The 18,604-nt window shown below is 32.6% G+C and overlaps 1 protein-coding gene across 1 annotated transcript; it reads left to right on the top strand.

Moving 5' to 3' along the window:
* The first annotated feature begins 776 nt into the window (after positions 1–776).
* On the top strand, positions 777–7,357 carry LOC148605953 (uncharacterized). The gene is made up of 6 exons (XM_088550809.1): positions 777–2,048; positions 2,847–3,024; positions 3,542–3,663; positions 4,263–4,358; positions 5,776–5,790; positions 6,049–7,357. Exons 1-6 carry the CDS (start codon positions 1,994–1,996, stop codon positions 6,309–6,311), a joined length of 729 nt encoding a protein of 242 aa, XP_088406935.1. The 5' UTR covers positions 777–1,993; the 3' UTR covers positions 6,312–7,357.
* The last annotated feature ends 11,247 nt before the right edge of the window (positions 7,358–18,604 follow it).

Raw genomic sequence — 18,604 nt, 5'->3', positions numbered from 1 at the left:
ATACAAGATACTAAAATCAGGATAATTGTAATTATGATATTATTTAGGTGATTGATATTGTCTACACTGGCATATAGAATATATTGCTTTCATGATTCAAGTTGTCCTTGGTCTTACTTGCAGAAAATAATCTGTTTTGAAAGTATAACATTACATTTTTTTTTACTAGTTTTATGTTTAAAAAATTTAACTATTGTCAATTTCCAAAACGGATACGTCATGTCAAGGTGATTGATTTTTTTTTTTTTTTTTTTTTTGAAATTATCATAACAGTTACTTGTACACATTTATTTAGTCGAGACATGAATGAATTGTGAAATTTCTGTCAAATCGTAATTTAAGATGTAATACATAAACTTTATTTCTACACTTACATTGTAGTTTTCAGTTTAAACTTTTGTTAAATTACCAATAGATTCACATGAATAGTAGAACCAAAATATATCTAGATAGATATAGTCTAATTTTCAACGTGACAGCAAATTACATGTTAATCGACGACAAAATAATTTCTTTTCATTTACTCGAAATAAATCTTATATTACATATTTAATGTTGTTAAATTAGAAATCATGATCAAGAAGCGCCAATTAAAAAACTACTTTATACTATTTCTAAGAATTGAATTCTTTATTAATAGAATTTTTTTTCTTCAAAAAAGCTGTTGAAACAATAGCTTAATTGAACAAAAGTCCTGGATGATAATAATCGTCATAGCCCATATGTAGATACGGCTTGCGTAGAATCCTCCGAGTGTAGAACAACTTCAGGACATTGGGAACACTACAGGTACAACAACGGAAACACCAAAATAACATTAGACGGAATGCCAAAAAAAACACAGGGAACCCCAAAGATATAACAAGAATGCTGGAAGGACAACACCAAGAGCACCACAAGGACATCACAGGGAAATAAGACCACAAAATAAACCAAATGAACAACATTGGGAATGCCACAGGAAACTACATGGAATGACAAAGGACAACACCAGGAACACCAAAACAGAGGCCACAAAGAATGCCAAAAGGACAATTCTGGGAACCCCAAATTGAGGCCAAAAGGAATGCCATAAAAGACAAAACAAGAAACAAAAAAGTACACCACAAGGAATGCCAAAATGACAACACAAAGAACACTAAGATGACACAACAATGAAACAATGGGGTAAAACTGGAAAGCCCACAATAAGTTCCAAAAAGAATAACACCGGGAAGCACAAAAATAAACCACAAGGAATGACAAAGACAACACTGGGAACACCGAAATGATGTCACTATGAATGCCCAAAAACAACATTTGGAAAACCAAATTAATACCACAAAAAATGAAAACAAAAAAACACTAAAAACACCATGAGAGAACACTACAAGGTATGCAAAAAAGACTACACTAAAAACACTGCGGACACTACACAGCATTCCAAAATACAACACCGGGAACTCAAAAAAGACCACAAAGAATGCCTAAAGGACGATAAAAGGAACACCAAAAGGACACGACAAAGAATGACAAAAAGACGACACAATCTAAACGGTTTGACGGCTATACAATTGCATCTGTGGGAACTGCAAAATATGACCAACAGAAATGCCAAAAGGACAACAAATGGAAGAGCAAAATGAGACTACAAATAATGCCAAAGGACAACAAAGTGAACACCAAATGAGATCAAAGGAACAGCAAATTGAACACCAAAATGAGACCACAAAAAATGTCAATAGGACAGCAATGGTAAAACCAAGAGGACACCAGAATGTCACAACACACTTTAAACGGCTTAATGACTATACTATTGCAACGTAACTTGACATATGATATCAACGAAATTATGTATGTTATCATCATATGTCATACCATAATTGTTGATTAATATCTTTAGCATTAGAAAACCCTCTATTGGCTGTACATTTAAAAAGATTAAAGGCCGTGGCGATATATAAATCTCACTGAGAAATTTCTGGAATAATGTTGTTGACTTGATCAAGGGAAAATGTGGAATTGCAGTATTATTGTCGTCATTTTGATTGCCACCCTGTTCTTGAAAGGTAAGTTGGCTACTCAATCATCAAGGAAAGTATTTAACTGATACGTAAACAACATTCTAAAAAAGTCAATTAAGTGATTGAATAATGCCTGAAGTGAATGTTGCCTGGATTTCATTTTTTAATTATTATCAAATTCGTCTTATCAAATGCCCACGGATGTTGCAGAAATACAGTGTACAACCAGAAAATGATTCTTCTATGTTTTTGTTTTGTTTTATTTTGTTTTGTTTTCTTTTATTTTTGGTTTTGTTTGTTTTTTGTTTTTGTTTTTGTTTTAATTTTAAGTTTTTGTTTTGTTTTTTTTTTATATATATATATAATTCGTATAGCAGACATTTTTTGTGGGTGCCACAATTCGCGATTTGTTCTTTTTTTTTTAAGGGAATTGAACATTATATATAAAATGACACTAAATTTGGCGAGCATTTGTTTTCGCAATATCTCAGTATCTCTAGTATAGCGAAGATAAAAAATCCCGCAAAAAACCCGCTTTGTGGTATTTTGCGTTGTTTTGTTTTGTTTTGTTTGTTTTTTTTTTTTTTTTTTGTTTTTTTGTTTTTTTTATTTTTTAGTAATTTTTTTTTTTTTTTTGCTTCTTTGATTCAAGTTTATTTTTTAAACTACTCTTTAACTTTTGATTGATCAATTGGATAATCTAAAAATTTGTTTAACTCTAGTATTTTTTTTCAATACGGTGAGGCCTTTTTGTCTCTTTTTAAGTTCTGGTATTTTTGTTTTATGTAGGGTTCATTGATTTTAATCTAATTATTTGTTTTTTACTTGTTATTTTTTCATAAGGAGAGGCTCAAACATGTTCAGAATTGGATGTCAAATTACAAACAAAGTGGATAGATATAACGTATCAGAAAGATTTCATTGTCATATTTACTGGACAAACAATGAAAATCATAGAAAATGGTATGAGTATGTTTAAGTATAGTTGCATAAAGGAGGAAGACGGTTTCAGACTTTACAGGTATATATTAGCATCCAACATGTATTTCTATATCGTTAGAATGGTAAAGAGTTATTGAATTCCGGCGGTAATCAAAAGAATGTAATCCAGGGACAAAGGCCAGACATGGAAAAAATACATACACAACAAAGAACCCAAGTAACTAAACCATACATACAAAGTAACAAAAGCAAATGAGCAACTCGGATTCCGCTGAAAACTAGGAGCATGGACCAGGTGCATCGGTAGTGTAAAAGATGGTATTTATAGCACTTCAGTGTAAAATTTAATATTTAGTCTTATACTTAAACCACAAACACACGTTTTTTTTTTTTTTGCTGAATATTAAATCGTATGTTCGATACTCAACGCACGGATTTAATGAAATATAAAATATAAAATAATTAAATCACCTTTTAGTAGGTCAGATAACTAATTTTTAGAATTTAGTATAAAGTTGTATTATTTGTGAATGTCAAAAGTGGTAGGAGATATTTGAAAGATATACCGATTTACTTCTCAATGTTATTTTTTTTAGAAGTGATAGTGCCACTCGCGGCAAAAGTCCAAGCGCAATGGGATACATATGTATAAAGATTGGAGACATCAGCTTCTCAGGTGTTCTGCAAGTTCATACGTCTTCGCGTATGGAAATTCCACGTATGGTTACAATATTTTGAATGTTATGACATAATTATGAAGCAAAATTATATTGTATGTTAGTATACAACTATGAATTTTAGATTAGGAATCCTTTTTACTGTCAGTTCACCGGTCACGATGCCATTGATTTCACTTTGAGTCATGCGAATTAAATTTACTAACATCAATAAACCATATGCATTACAGCTCTAGATTGGATTGTAAATTTGATCTCTTTATGAAATTCCTTATTAACTTGTAACGTTGTTGTGTTTGCAGTGTCATAAGGAATTTATATATTGAAATTGAAATAATTGCCAAATTTGAATCTGCCCGCCCATTCCTTCAGCAGTGAAATCACGATGATGTGCAAAGTTAGAAATGTAGGCAATCAGAAAAATTAGAACGGTTTACAAAACATTTTTTTTTTTTGTAGCTTGCCAAACAAATGTTTATTTTCATTATTTCCGGAAATCAAATGCCGTATCTATGTAAACTGTAGTATATAATTTGAAATTAATTTTCTTCTTGAAACATATTTGACAAGTCAAACGCGTGTGTGGAGTAGTACATATTAAAGGTGATGGTTTTCATCATTGTCAAAACTATTTTTGCAGTCAATGATGGAGGTGACATAGTTAGTGAGAAAAATGTTGAAACTCATTTTTGCGATTCTTGTACTATGCCAAAGGAGACCAGGAATCTCATTATTGGTAAGAACTCGACTCGATATATTGTGTTTGATGTTCAAAATATGTGTGTTTTGTGTTATTAAAACCTGTTTACATCAAGTCCTTGATAAACCAGAAACCTGTCTGACTTAAATTGGAGAACATATACAACCCAATAATGTCAGTTAAGATATACCATTTATACCTTTGTAAATCAATTACCTGTTTGAATCGGGCTTGCATTGTAGTCATAAAGATATTAGGTATGAATATCTTATGTACGTTATTGAATAAGATTCACGAAATAGAAACTAAAATTATTTGGATTGTATTTCTACTTCATTATATTACTAAGTTTTGTCTCAAACTTATGCATTTACATGATGAATATGTAAACGTAAATCTTCTTACTAAGCCAATATCTTCCTGTTATTTAGTCTTTACATCTTTGGTAGATTACAACTAAATCATTTTGTATTGCTCTTGAGGACGCTTACCCTACCGGTGCACCTGGTCCATGCTCCCAGTTTTTTATTGGAATCCGAGTTGCTCATTTGCTTTTGTTACTTTGTATGTATGATTTAAGTTACTTTATGTTCTTTGTTGTGTATGTCTGTTTTCCATGTCTGGTCTTTGTCCCTGGATTACATTCTTTTGATTACCACTATAACCTTGATTCGCTTGATTACTCTTTCTTGTAATCAATGGTGGCTCTAAGAAGCAGATTTTCGTGGAAAAATACAAATCACAAGTAAGCAAAATTTGAATGATAACCACAATCTGGTAACAAGTGTGGTGTCTGAACACTAAAAACAATAAAAAGATCAAAAGAAACATCCCTGGTTTATAATTATCAATAGCAAATGTCCTTAATCTATTGGATTGGGTAGGAACTAATTGTATCAATTTGTAAAACAAAATTTTTGGTAGATATTGTATTTAGCAATAATATTAAATTAAAAGCATCACTATAATATATAATTCTACAAAGTTGTTTCAATCTGAATTTGATCAACAACCGTTCTGATTAATAATTCGCAATATACATGCACTTTCTACTTCGGGAGAATCTGCTTTTCCTGCAAACCACTGGAAACTGGGAGTAAGGTCAGTGCGTGAAATACACCAACATTACGAGCAAAAACTTCAATGTACTGTGTCTTGCGCCTATCCTCCATCGAAACAAAATTGTTTACAGTTTTGGATATCGTCATTATTTAATCAAAAATTATTCAATTATATCGGTTTTTTGTTGTCTATGGGGTTTTTATTTCCTGTGTTTTATTTTTTTATTATTTTTTTTTTAGTTTTCTTTTTCGTTTGTTTTGTTGTGTCTTTATTTTCTACTGGGCTTTTTTGCGTGTTTGTTTGTTTTTGTGGTGTTTTTTTTTATTGCTTTTTGTTATAAGTGCTATGTTTCCTATCCTATTTATGTCTATACTATTAAATCTATTTTCAGACGATAATACATATCGTAAGTACATGTAATATATTTAAATTTCTATGTTACACTATTCTTAAATATGACCGGTAAATTTATCAGAATTTTAAAGTGCTATATTGATTCAGTGCACCATAAAAATCTATCAAACTAATTAGGAATGGGCGGAAAGTCCTTTGAACATTTGTTTACTAAAGTCAATGTTTGCAAGATCTTCATTTATAATATTAAACTTTATTATTATTATTATTATTATTATTATTATTATTATTATTATTATTATTATTCCAGCTCCAAAACAGATGTCATGCAACGAACCGAACACATGTCCACTTCCTTATGCGACCTATGTTAAATGCCCTATTTCTGTCGAGAAAAGATTTAATGATTTATGCAAGAGATTGTTAACAATTATCGATGGCAAATCAAGGGAGCAGTTAGATTGCAGGGAAGTTGATGCAGAAAAAGAGAATGAACGAAGACCAGGAGGCGAAAGGGAAGGCACATTTAAAGAAAGTTTGTTTGAAGAAATCCGAGACAAATGTTCCGGGTAAACGACAGCAACTGGCACATATTCAGTCTTAAGAAGTTCATAAATCTGCAGGAGATATATATATATATATAATTCTAAAGACGTCACACTTTCATATATATATATATGAATATATGAATCATCTTATTTTCAGACTTTATTTTACTTATGTAGGAGAATATAAAATAATAGTTTAGCATTTATGCCAAGCATGTAGAAATGCACATTATATATATAATATATAGCTAGAGGGTGATAGAGCTGTTTGTTACCCCGAGAAAAGCATTGTCACCCTAAACTTAAGGGAGGGCGACAATGTATTGTTTTTTTTTTTTTTGTAAAATTGTATTAGCTATGTTTTATTTACTGAATTAAGGTTCAGTTTTCATGATTTGACATAAAACCCTAACAATCAGATATGTGAGATATTGTTCATTGACTTTTGGTTTTATTTACATCATTGATATGTTCCTGCTTTCAAATTTGATATCTTATTGCAAACATTTGGTAATGTTTTATTGCTGTTATTTAGGTGGACAATGCTTAAATACATTCCTACTAATGTTAAATTAACTGAAATTGAACTAGTACTGTAATAAATGTTTCCGAAACAAGTCGAGAGGGCGAAAACCACCACCTTCTGAGACATGTGATAGAACGGAATGTTACCTTCGTATTTATCCAATCAAAATACAGTAAATCGAAATGAAATATAAAAAACATATACATATGAGCATCACTCCATTTATATTATATCATCTTGTTTAAATAACTGACATTTTGGTTTATTTAGAAAAGAATAACACTATAACTTTCATAGGTCATGACCCAAGAATCATTTCTTTTGTTTTGTTTTGTTTTTGTTTTTTTTTCTTGTTGTTTTTGTTTTTATTTTTGTTTTTGTTTTTGTTTGTGTTGTGTTTTTTGTTTGTTTTGTTTTGTGTTTTTGTTTTTGTTTTTGGTTTTTTGGTTTTTTTTATTCAGTTTACATTTGGACTATACATTTCGTCATCGTGTAGAATGTTCACTGTTGCGTCTTTTCATCAATAAAACGTATTTAATTCCGTACAGATATTTGTTTGCAATGTTAGAAAGTTTAATTGCTTACAAAAACATGTTATCGAGTAGAAACAAGGTAAACCACAATAGTTTCAGCCAACAATTCACATAGTATTTCTCATTAAAATTGATACAGTAACGACAACAAAAAGAAAACAATTCACACACATACAAACAACATACAAAAGTAGAATATGTTATTGATTCTTATGTTCTACGAGTCACGACTTTTATGTGATGATTTGTCTTCGACGCATATATCAATATCCCATTTTGTCCTTGGGAAATTTTTAGATGTGAGGTGTCTAAGCTGTTATTGAATTTGTTGTAAGTACGTCTTTTTTAAAGGGACCCCTTTATGACTTGTGTCGGCAAGATGCATTATTTTTGCTCGACTATTACCAGATTTAACTGGATTAAGCTTGCATGCAATATGACATGTACCGCTGATGGAGCAAGATATGTTTACCCTTCTTTGACCTGTTCTCAATATCGTTTTTTTTTTTTTTTGGGGGGGGGGAGCGGGGTGGAGTTTATATTGCAAATGCTTTTATTTTTTCTGTGACGTCTTGGTATCCTTATCTTAGTTTGTATGTGCAAAATATTTCATTCGTTTCCCTAATTGTGTATGTTAATCGTCTTCCTTTCCTGTGTTCACTTTCAGGCCTTTTTTTTATGTTTTTTGATGTGTTTGAATTACTGAAGTTTCCGTATTTTTGCCGATATTTATTGAATAGAGAAAAGCTGATAACGATATCGGTGTGCCTACAGTTGATCAATTAAACTTTTCATCATATTGTATCTTTAGCAGCGCTTTGGTCGAATCAGAACAAGGAACAATTTATTATTTAGTATGCACTGATTGGAGTGTTACAGTCCTTTAACCTATCCGCGCAACTATTCGACTGATCGATGACCGATGATTGAATGATCACTGACGGATCGATAACCGATGACCGACCTGATTGCAGTTTTGTTCGATTCATGTAAATTAAAGAGCTTTGATATATATAGTTAATTTGTATAAAAATATATCAAAGCGAAAAAATCCAATCCGTATAATTATCAACCGATCATCGATCACGTGATGTAAAATAGAGCAGGTCACCGGGTTAACCGATCAGTTTAAAGGACCGATGACTGATCAGAAACTGATCGACAATTATAGTTCCTTGAATCGGATCAGACTGTAGGTATTGGAAAATACTAGTGTGCATCGTCCAAACATATATCTTTACAACAAATATAACGAGAATACGCATGGTGTACATGTTTGATAAACAATACCCCAACGTGATGAAAATCTCAGCCTAAGGCCATCTATCTATTTTGGTCATTGGATGTATCTGTTTTCCAAAATTCTATAAAACATTCCAACTGTTATCCAAAAAATTTATCATTTAATAAACGTACGAATAATAATACTTTATTTGCAAATCACACCCATATGGGTCAAGCAATTACAATACAAAGATCAAACATAAAATACAAACTGGACATCAAAAATCAATATGTATACAGGTATATGCAATTGTGCAATTTTTGACCGGCATGGACCTCAATTTCGCAATTGTCTATCTTTTATAATCTATCTATTAGCCAACATATCGATATTTAATGTTTGCTTTGTATCAAAGGATTGATATAACGAAGGTTTTTTTTTTTTGGACTAAAATCATCTGAAAATTAGTCATTTAGTGTTGTATGACTTAATTGTGAATCATCACAAATTAAAAAAAATAGATACTTCTGATACTTTTGAATTGAAAGGACAGAAAAATTGCTTGACTTTACCAATATTTAGTTATTCTGTCAAATTTTCTACTTATTGGTAACTTTCTTGACATTTTCTGCACGGAGATGGTGTCTACACCCAAGAAACAACTCCAAATGTAGTGAATTAATTCATTATTACATAAAATATCATATGTAAAAAGTTATTTCTTTGGTGTGGACATAGTTTTCTGAATGTACATGTAAATACATCCGAAATTACAACACAATTTACAATTTTCTGCAGTTTTTGCAAAATGATGTAAAATGGTTGCACTATTATAACTATTACATTTACACTGAACTAATGCCACAAAATAATATTTTCCCTTATATCTATATATTTTACTATGTTATAAACAAATGTTATGTCATTACATTGATATTTTTAGGCAAAATTCCTAGCTCATTTCCCCTATACCTTTGTAACAATGACATAAAGTGTTTCTCTACTTGAGGAAACACAAAAAAGTAGACTGAGCATGATTCCAATTCTATCTGCTATTTATAGGATTTCGGTAAGAATTTTGATATCACTTGTCTCCAATCAACCATTTTGCGTTTCCTAATAGTCAATAACACCTTTACAAATCATGTTATTTGTTTTTAATTTCGCAGTTTTATATTAGTGTCTACATGTAATTTAATTTCAGAAGTAACGCGCTTTCTGACTGCATAAAAAAAAATTGTCCACCATCTCATAGATCAAGTTGTGTAATGTGACTATGATTTCATGAACCTTTTTTAATAATTTACTCGTAGAATTGTGATACTAAAATTAATTGACAAGGAACCCATAGCAGGTTATTTCTAACTATGCACCACGGGCATTGAGGTTATTTCTTCATAAACCGAACAAATGTAACAGTCATTCCTTAAATATCATTTTTGTACAGAAGCCCATAAGTGTCAGGTGTAGTTTTAACAGCATAAGCATCTTACTACAATGTAAAAAATAATAACAAATAATATTTAAAAAAAACAATGTAGATGTCATGTTATTGATCAAACAGCAGTTGCTTATGTTTCATTTATTACGGAAAAGATTACAAATCACCTGTTATGAATGTACGTACTTGCACTGTGAGGTTATGTGATTCTTTGAAACCAAACTATAAAAGTCGATATTCAAACTCAGGATTCAGTTGAACATTTTCAGATATGACTTTAAATCCCGAATAAACAATCTCACTGAGCTGGCTCTTGTTCGATTCTAGAGCTAGATAGCTTGCTATTACAGGCTTGTTGAATATTTCAACGTATAACTTTTTACCTGATCATTACATTGTATAACAATTGAATTCAATTTAGAACAGAGTCCTTTCAGAAAATTTCTTCTTGTTTACAACGTATGGTCCGTGTTCTTCGTAGTCTTGGCGTGAAATCCATCTTTCTTGAAAAGGAGGATTAGACGCTAAAATAGATCCACCAATCCATGCACTGTATTTTCGAGTCGGTGGAGATACTATTTACACTCCGCAGTTCGGCGTTAGAGCCAGTAGTGATTTTCTAAGTCTTTCGGAAAATCCTACAAAATAATTGCATTAATATTTTGAGAGCTTTGTAACAATTTACGAAGAAAGCGCTAGCATGTTACCATGTGTAACGCACTTATTGAAAACATTTTTTTGTTTGTCTGAACAAAATTTGGAAAATGACAACCAGACGACATTTTACACGAAAAAAACGTTATATATTAATTAACATGAGTGCATCTTATGACTACAGAATCACATATTAATACAAGTATGTCTTGATGATGACAATTTCAAATCATATCGTATAGTCCGTCCTTCCGTTAAAATGTTTAATTTATTATGGTTGTACGTTTTTTGACGTATATGCCATGCATTTAGGGACAAAATTGTTTGACCATTCGGATAGATCCTGCTTTGGTTTAGAAGAGTAATCCAGCCGAAATGCATGACATCCCACTCGGATTCCCATCAAAATAAGTGTATTTAGTTATTATCCATGGGTTTTGTTCGTTTAGATTTGAATCCTTTGATTTCCCGATACGCTACCTGCTTAACGGGGAAGCAGTGAGTACCAATGTTGAGCTGTTGGTGTGAGTCAGATTATTTATATTTTTATTGTAATACTTTTATTCCACCAGAATCTGTACAGTTTAATTAAATGACAGATACACGTATACCTGACAACATTGTGGTTCCACCAGATAATACAATATTATATATAAGGTATTTCCTAACATCTTTATTCTATGCATCTATACAGTCAAGCACCATATTTTGAAGTCCATTAAATCCGACTTCTAAACGACAAAAATATATCAATAATATATATCCAAGTACGCGCATTTTTGTTCCATGTTTTACAGGTGCTTCAAGAAAAACAATCATCGTTTGCACTACCGGTGCACCTGGTCAATTTTAGTAAAGTCCCGGTTGCCCATTCAATTTTGTTTCATTTATAATTATACTTCGGTCATTTTATTTTCTTTGTTGTGTGAGTCTTTTCTTGGTATAGTCACACTCCATGGATTATGTTTTCCTTATTACCGTTCGAATCCACGTTTCTTTTTTATGAATTCAGAAAATCATAGATAAGCGAATGTCGTCTTATCAACTAAATTTTCGCAAAACACTTTTTAATAGATTTTTGCACATTTAGATTTCTTTAAGATGTCTTTAGTTCACTGCCCTGGAAGATATACCCGTGTTAAAAAGTAATTTTTGAACTAAACATTGAATCTGCGACAATATATCTTTATCTTATTTTTTTCTTTCATTATTTTATTTACTCACTATTTTTTAATCATACTCAATATGCAAACTATTCATTGTATGCTCTACTGTAGTTGATAGAAAAATAATCTATCCAGGATTTAATTATGAAAGAGTAAAAAGGGAACCAAGATTCTAGCGAAAATCACAGGAATGTAATCCAAGGACAACGATCAGACATGGAAAAGACAAACACGACAAAGAACATAAGGTAACTAAAATAATACATACATACAAAGTAACAAAAGTAAATGAGCAACTAGGACTCCGCAAAAAAACTGGGAGCATGGACCAGGTGCACCGGTAAGGTAAGCTCACAACGTAAAATAATGATAGTCCATTTCTCATTCTTCAAGTAATGGGCATTGGAAAAGGGGTATGGAGGTTTTGGAAATGAGACATAAGGCAAGGGAGACGGAGAATCGGTATTAACTAGACACACATTTATGCTTTATACATGTCTAGATCGGATAGATATTCTTTGTATGCATCGGTAACAAAATGTTCTTTAGATAGGCACTTAATGGGCTGGAGTTGTTATCTTCTATGTTTTTGTTGAGTAAGAAAATGAATGCGTTATCGTCCAAATGCACCAGATATTGCCGTTTGTGTATTAACATTTGCTAAAGGTAATGGATCCAAAGTGGGCAGGTCTTTTTTTCATAATTCAAACCATTTGATTAAATTATATTGAAAATCACAGATCAAGACTTATTTGGGCTGCCCTGCGTATTAAAGTTTCTGGAATGCGGTTTACCAAGTCAATTCATGTCTTTTTATTAATAATTAATCCGGAAGGGAACAACCCCATCCTGATTATGCTTGTTCATATAGTGCAGGTAGTTAATTTAAGGAGGTAGATCTAGGGTAAGGGACATAAGTCTTGAAATCAGTGAAATGTTTGTATTCCCTTGAAACAGAATAAAATCAGTCCAAGTTATTTTGATGCTTACATCAGATGGTTTAAAAATGGTAAATACAAACGTTCCAATGATTTGTAAGACTTACCTCAGGTCTACCTCTTAAAGAGCATGTGAAGAAAACTGTTTTCTTAATAAAGGTCTTTGTTTCTTTTTAGCTGTCTCATGCACATATAATTCACGTATGATGATTTATTTCGTCACTGGGATATGGACATATTAATATAACCGGGAATAGAATTTCCGATCTGGGCTCCTTGATTACCATTCATTAATCAATGAGGAAAACTAATGTATCTGAAATAATGAGTTTAAATATTTAACAAATTCTCCGACTTCTCATATATAAACTATTGCATGTATTATTTGATTTCTCGTTTTAACGCCATGTCGGTTATTATGGCGGAAGCCTTTACTTTAGTATAGTAGATAACAACCTGATGCGCAAAAGATCACATCGTAAAAGCAAAAGTTTAAAAAGCTGATCTTAAATGTTAGTTAAATCTGTATTACATTTATTATATAAACCCATTCAAATTCTGATTGTTTCTTCTGTCGTTTTGTCTTAACTGACATATTTTAAATTAAGTATCCTTAGAAACAATGTAGGTATAAACAAAGGTTACATGGAAAACAGGCCTTTATCAGTTTTGTTTTTATGTGTTTGTATTATGTGTTATATGTTTGTTTCATTATTTGATTATTTCTGTCAATATTTTAAAAAATACTTTCATTTCATGAACGATTTTAATTCAAAACCAGTTAAGACTATGTTCAGAAATTGTTTAGGGGAACCACATGCAATTGTGAATATGTCATTGACTTACTTTCTCATGATTTTTTTTTATTATCGTTTTCTTATAGGAGTAAAACGATTCAATGCGAAAACATTTTTTTTTACTTTTCGTGTTAAAACTAAAACAGAAAGGTTAAAACATATCTTTTCACTGACAATGGAATTGATTGCATTTTTGCATGATGAATATTATACAGTCCGATTTTGATTATTACATGAGTATCATATATGTATTAGTTTACCTGTTGTGACAAAGGCATGTCCTTTCTTATTCAACAATGATTCTAAGCAAGTAGTCAGATCTTTCCCGCCAAAATCATATCGCCTGATTGCGTGTTGATAACAGCATCCTGATAAAAATATTTCAAACTAATCTTAGCAAAAATGACTTATAAAACTATGTATTGATATTGTGGACATGTCATAAATCACGTTTACACGATTTGCTAGGTAATTCTAATAAAATGTAATTATCTGAAGTCATTCAACTTGATTTTTGTTATTTGTGCTGTAATGAACACATTTAGTTAATAATTTTATAGACTGTCCATGTAGGTTTGGTTTGGTTTTGTTGGGGTTTAACGTCCGAGCAGCAATATTTCAGCTATATTCAGACGATGAACATGAAATGATGATGAAATGAAAAAGGGAAGGGACACAAGGACAACGGGGTCGAGAAATTTTGATTGCCACTGGAAATAGGGAGAGGTCCAGATTCCATGATATATATATATTTCATCCCATTAAATTGTTTGTTCCATATGTATGTCAAATAGTATAAATATTTTAAACTGAACATCAATGGTTCAGAAAATGATTTCGAAATTCAGTAAAGCAACCAAATGTTGCACAAAATATACAGTTATTTCCCTTTTTTAATGAATTTCAATGCTTTCCATGTAATTTATTTCTGTTGCAGTTGCTAAAAAAGAACATTATTCAATATTGAGAAAAGGTGCATTAAATAGGTGAAAAATTTCTGTAAACAAAATTGTTCATATGCCACCCACTGTCTGGTTTCTTAACTTAACATACGTGTCTTACACTATCGATTTTAGCACACATTGTTTTGTCAATGAATCTCACAAGGATTATCCCCCTTTTACCACTGTTACAAATGTAGATAAATTAAACAAATTACTTTCAACAAATATCGGCTTACTTTTTAAAAGTATCGACTTGCTTTTTAAAAGTAAGCCGATAAAAATAAGTTTGTGCATAAAGTAAAAAGTATCGGCTTACTTTTTAAGTTTTGCAAATCTGTCAGCCAATCAAATTCCCGTTTATATAGGATTTAAACCGTTCGTAAACGTAATGGATAAGAACTTACTAAAATGTGATAATTTGTAATTCTGATTCGAGTCTGGTGCAACTTCGTTGACGACAGTAAATTTTGATTTCATTACATTCTTTTAGAAAGTTGCTACTTGACTATGATTGTACGAAAATAAATTTGTTAATCAAAATAATTATACATACTACGTATTATGTAAGCAGATTTGATATAAGCCAGTGGATCACTTTTCACGACACACGTGTGGGATTTGTGTACTACAATAGTCTGTGGGCTGGGAGGGTTCACCGTGCACCCATCCCCACTTATCAACTTCATGGTGATTTTTAAGTACCCTTATACCTCCCATTACCGAATCAATTTGTCGGCAAAGAATATTCTCGGATTCTTTTTCAGTATAAGCCTATATTTGTACCCCACTGGGTCAAAAAGCCAAGATTTTTGGGACTCAATTGTTTGAGCGCCTTAGCCTTCCTGGGATTGCATGTATGAACAAACTAAACACATTTAGAAATAATTATATGGCCCAATGTCTAAGCTTTACAATGGTACCATGAAAATTGCAGTAACACTTACGGTTTGCGGTAAAAAGGCAAGAATGTACTCCTACCCCGCCGAAAAATCGCTTAAATTGACATATTTTTCAATTTCAAAACCCCTAGGGTATTAATGCTTCAATAAAAATGGGTTTTTTTTTTTTGCTAGTTTCTGCTTAGTATTATCACAATTTATATTTCTGGGGTTCATTTGATGAATTTGGGCGATTTTCGTGGTCAGAATTCATCAAAAAATGCGAAAAATGGGATTTTCGAATTTTCGGTCAAAAGTCACATAAATTCAACTCTTCAACATATTTTAGGCATTCATGATTAAGGTAATGATGTACCTAACATATCTGGTCAATTTAGGCGCTTACATTATCCCTTTGGGAATTTTCAGAACTTTCGAATTTTCTACTATATCACCCGATATTGCCTTTTTTTCAAAATACTGTTGTTTAAACAAGCTTTTGTGTGATACGGTTCATTAATACAGTGTCTTATCTTCAAGAGGAGCCCAAATAATAAATATTTGAACTTTTCCAAGTCAAGCTAGGTGGAAAATTACCACCATTACCCATGATTGATTGATTGATTGTTGGGGTTTAACGTCCGAGCAGCAATATTTCAGCTATATTCAGACGATGAACATGAAATGGATGATAATATGAACATGGAATGATGAAATGAAAAGAAACGGATGGGACACAAGGATAATTGGGTCGACAAATTTTGATTGCCACTATAAAAAAAAGAATGGATGGGTAGGGTTGGGCAATTTAGCCTCCTGTGGCGGAGCGCAAAGGTTCCTACTCCTATCGAATACCACAGCAGGGTTCCTTAACGTGCGAGGAACGTGGCATCTTTCCCAACACGGTGCACCACTATGGTTTGCGGTCAGGTTTTCCGTATTATAGACTAACAACCCCAGCATGTAACACGGCAGGGGTACCTCATTCCACCACCTGGGGCACACATCCCAGTTGCTCTGTGGGCAGAGCGCCTAGACCCCGGCTAGGTTTTTGAGCAATATTCAGTCGCCTTTTACGACAAGCTTTGCGCTGCTGCAGGCCTATTCTTTTGACACCCGGACCTGCACGGGGCCCATTACCTATGATAAAAATGTCTCAATATGTACTAATATGTTGATTTTTGGCATATAAACGGTACACAATAGACATGTTGGGTACTGTTGTTTTAATCATCGATGTATTCCACACATATCTTCTTATTTCAGGTGCTTATTTTTTCAGTTTCCGTGTGACAATAATGAGTTTTTCATAAAAGGGAATATTCAGAATTTCATATTTTCTTCAAGTTCATCTTTAATTGCAACTTACAACTTTTGAACAGCAGTTCAAAATGAGTGTACCTATGCATGGTACATATAAACAGGAATAGAAGTCTTCGGTCTTTCATTAAGCGGAAAGTGGGTTCGTCTATATATCAATGTCATTTCTTTGTACGAATGTTGAAGCAGAACATGTATATATGCCGCATACATTGCCATGAACATAACTAATTGCATTTTGCATAACAAAATATTGTTGATAACAGACTTTCAAGAGAATTTTCTAAATGAAATAAGAATTACATCATTCTTTCAAATTTTGGAAGCGTTTAGACTTCAAATTTTATAACGATTAGTGTTGTTCTTATTTGTTTTGGTTTCTTCTTGATTTTATTTTCCGTTTGACTTTGAGTCCTTTGTTGATCGTGATATACCTACGTCAATCGAAAAAAGGAATGATAAACAGAGAAACGATTTCTTGATCGTCCCTCATTTTTTGACGCTTTTTCTTTTCTATATATACATTTGCAATGGTGAGGGAGAGCTAAGATTCTACTTACACGTCACGACCCCGTCAGTACATTGTAACATCTTGCCTATGTCTTAATCTTTTGAGTTTGGATCAGTTAGATAATGTAATGCATGAAAAATGTAGTCCATTTAGCTGAACTAATAGAAAGAAAAAGTTTTGTTATACCTCGGGATTTCGTTTATCTCCGTTAGATGGCTTTAAGTTTATTCTCTTTTAAATATTCAGAATTCCTGATTTTTCAAGTAACATTTCCATTTAACTTACCCTTATTGGAAAGACGAATTACAAGAAATTCCACTTTAATTTCAACAGTTTCATTTAAAACTGATCTTTTTTACTATGCATCTGTTGACACTTGAGCAGGGACTAAAATAAGATGCAGATTTTTGGTCAGTTGTTCTCGTCGTTCTCGAATACACTTGTTTTTGAAGTTGACAGATTTCTTCAACTACAGTCTTGGAGAATAGACCTGCAGCAGCGCTAAGCTTGTCGTAAAAGGCGACTAAATAGTGCTCAGAACCTTAGCCGGGGGCTAGGGCGCTCTGCCAACAGAGCAACTGGGATGTGTGCCCCAGGTGCTTGAATGGGGTACCCCTGGCGTGTTACATGTTGGGGATGTCAGGCTATAATACGGAAAACCTGACCGCAAACCATAGTGGTGCACCGTGTTGGGAAAGATGCCACGTTCCTCGCACGTTAAAGAACCCTACTGTGGTCTTCTCCCGGAGTAGGAACCATAGGGCTCCGCCACAGGAGGCTAAATTACCCGACCCTACCATCCTCTCCCTATTTCCAGTGGCAATCAAAGTTTGTCGACCCCATTGTCCTTGTGTCCCATCCCTTTTTCATTTCGTCATCATTTCATGTTCATTTTGTCATCAGTGTCATGTTCATCGTCTGAATATAGCTGAAATATTGCTGCTCGGACGTTAAACCCCAACAAACAAACAAACTATTCTTCGAAAATTGAAATTTAAACTTTCTCGGAATCACTTAGAAAAACTGTTCACAGTGTTAATCCGACCTTTATTTGAACATGCCTCAGAAGTCTGGGATAATTGTGGGATAGTAAACACTCAAAAGCCAGAAACTCGAAGCTGCTAGAATGATAACTGGCTTACCAATATTCACCAAATCGGAGCAAGTGTATCGCGAAATGGGAAAAACTAGAAGATCGATGAAAACGTAAGAAATTAATTTTTTTTCGTAAAATATATAATAAAATAGCTCCGAATTTTTTGCAAGATCTACTACGACCGAAGATTCAATCTACTACAGTATATCCCCTTCGGAATGGTGAAGATATTATTGTTCACTTTTGTACTTTGTAGGCTGACGGTGACTCGTGAATCCTTTTTGTTCCA

The sequence above is a fragment of the Perna viridis genome, chromosome 10 (assembly GCF_037379345.1).
Source record: "Perna viridis isolate PV_CMFRI_1.1 ecotype Kerala chromosome 10, ASM3737934v1, whole genome shotgun sequence".
NCBI classification, from domain to species: Eukaryota; Metazoa; Mollusca; class Bivalvia; order Mytilida; family Mytilidae; genus Perna; species Perna viridis.
This window is presented reverse-complemented; position numbering and strand designations above follow the sequence as displayed.

Coding starts and splice junctions, on each gene's coding strand:
- LOC148605953 (XM_088550809.1), top strand. CDS start 1,994: ATGTGGAATTGCAGTATTATTGTCGTCATTTTGATTGCCACCCTGTTC. Junction 2,049..2,846: donor TGCCACCCTGTTCTTGAAAG/GTAAGTTGGCTA, acceptor TTTTTTCATAAG/GAGAGGCTCAAACATGTTCA. Junction 3,025..3,541: donor GACGGTTTCAGACTTTACAG/GTATATATTAGC, acceptor TATTTTTTTTAG/AAGTGATAGTGCCACTCGCG.